This window comes from Phytophthora infestans, genomic scaffold (assembly GCF_000142945.1).
Source record: "Phytophthora infestans T30-4 supercont1.36 genomic scaffold, whole genome shotgun sequence".
Lineage (NCBI taxonomy): Eukaryota > Oomycota > Peronosporomycetes > Peronosporales > Peronosporaceae > Phytophthora > Phytophthora infestans.
In genome coordinates this window covers 629,228-631,363 of record NW_003303723.1, presented here as the reverse complement: position 1 = coordinate 631,363, position 2,136 = coordinate 629,228, and the positions used below count along the sequence as shown (strand labels likewise).

Genomic DNA, 2,136 nt, shown 5'->3' with positions numbered 1-2,136 from the left:
GTGGTCCATGCACGTGTTTGCATAACCCATGAGTACTTTAGTACAAACCCTCCTAGAATATATAATGAAAAGAGGAAGTACTATCGCAGGGAATGTCAAGAATGACGCTTTCGGAAGCGTGAGTTTGGACCTCTCACGTCGCGATTCCCGCTTTCGTGGCACGTACGCAGGTCAGCTGCGACGTCTCCGTCTGATTCTAGCTGCGATAGTAGCGATACGGAGGAGACGACCGCTCCGGCAGTGGTTATTGCCATTAAACACGCCATCCACGGGGAGTTAGCAAGGCGCGGCATTGCGATCTGCGTCGCCAACGCATCACCAGCAACATCGAGCAGCCTGCGCGCAAGAGCACAGTAAAATATATATGATTAGCTACTGCCGTCTTTCTGCTGGAAAAGGATACATACAAAGTACCTTAATACAACTGTCATGCTCGTTGGGATGGACTTCTCGACCTAAATCAACACATATTGAGCTCTTGTGCATCTACGAACACAACACGAGTGTGAATACGCGTGAGTTCTTCGCACCGACAATATACTCGCACGTCACTACATGCACCTTTACCATCTGATTCAGGCACGCTCGACGCGTTGCTCGCCCAATGAACGTCAACATGCAGCATGGACACGTTGCCGCGTCCTTGTAGTGACACAATATGAGCGTGGTGTCCGTGTTGTCGACAGCATGGAGCAGCTATATACACGTCACAGGTGATGGAATTCAGAGCTCCGCTGGTCGCCTTTGCAGTGTCAGCTCCAGCTTACCCAGCTTGCAGCAGTCGTGTGGCTCCGTCGTCCGTGCATCGTGATCTCCTGATGAAGTGTCATCGACCGCGGTATCACGGTGTCGTAATGCTGTCTATGGTATTGTGCTACGCAGTGTATCTGCGTTGTCCGTGTTATCGTGTTCTACTATGGCATCGTGCTCCACAGTGTTCAGTCGTGGTCTCCCCACGCGCCCACCTCCCCGTTTATTTCGTGGCTGGTCCGCCGTCCGTGCAATCTAGTTCTAATATAGTACTGTCCTCCGTGGCTCGGTAAGCTCAGGTTAAACACTGGTATCGTTCTCCGCGGCGCTGTGATTTTCCGTGTATAGCTCCGCGACTGCGTTCTCCCATGGCTTAGTGGCACAGTCCATGCTATCGTGCTAACTTGTAGTGTCGCGGTTGGTCTTTCGTCAATGCAATCGCTAGTTACCGTAGTATCGTGCTGTTCTACTCGGTGAGCTCCGTATCTAACCTTATATCGTGTCCCTAATACCCGGTGATATACCGCTTATGGTCTCCCGCGGGCTCATGTTTGGTCTGCTGACTGTGCTCCGTGTTCAGCCGTGGTGCTACGGGAGACTTTCTGTCCGTGCACTATTACCGTTACGTGTTCTACCGTGGCTTCGAGCGTGCGTGCTCTTTCGTAACCCGTGCTTTTCAGCATGCTGGGGTGTCTATGGATTTAGTTCCCTTCTGTGGCCCGTACGCTCCCGTCATATTCTTGTCGTTCTGTCCTGTTCATGGCTGCGTGCACTTCCATATTTCACGCTACGTAAAACACTTCGTGGTTTGCATCGGCTAAGGCTTCGATCTTTCGTGCTTCGTGTTGCTCTTCTATCCCATCGTCTACATAGGGTGGGTCGATGTTTATTCGGCCTTCGTGCTCTCGCTTAGTCACGTGCCTCCGTAAACACAATAGCTGTACCCATTTTGTTTGATATACACAACTATATGTGTAGATATATACGCATATATACTGATGTACGCATACATATATATATATATCTATATATGTAGATACATATTCACGTAGATATAGAGATATGTAGATATGTATACATATATATACATATATATATATATACATATATATATATATATATATATATATATATATATATATATATATATATATATATATATATATATATATATATATATATATATATATATATATATATATATATATATATATATATATATATATATATATATATATGTATATATATATATATATATAGATATATATATATATATATATATATATATATATATATATATATATATATATATATATATCTATATATATATATATATATATAAATATATATCTGCATATACATCTATATATATATACGTGTGTACAT

At 43.3% G+C, this 2,136-nt stretch overlaps 1 protein-coding gene across 1 annotated transcript in view; it reads left to right on the top strand.

Moving 5' to 3' along the window:
* The window catches only part of PITG_14650 (uncharacterized protein), a gene marked incomplete at both ends in the record, with an annotated part of 929 nt that extends 572 nt beyond the window's left edge, over window positions 1-357 (top strand). The window contains 2 exons of the mRNA XM_002898497.1: window positions 90-162; window positions 210-357. Coding sequence (XP_002898543.1) covers window positions 90-162; window positions 210-357 — 221 coding nt within the window. The remainder of the gene's footprint in view (window positions 1-89; window positions 163-209) is intronic.
* Between the last annotated feature and the right edge of the window lie 1,779 nt (window positions 358-2,136).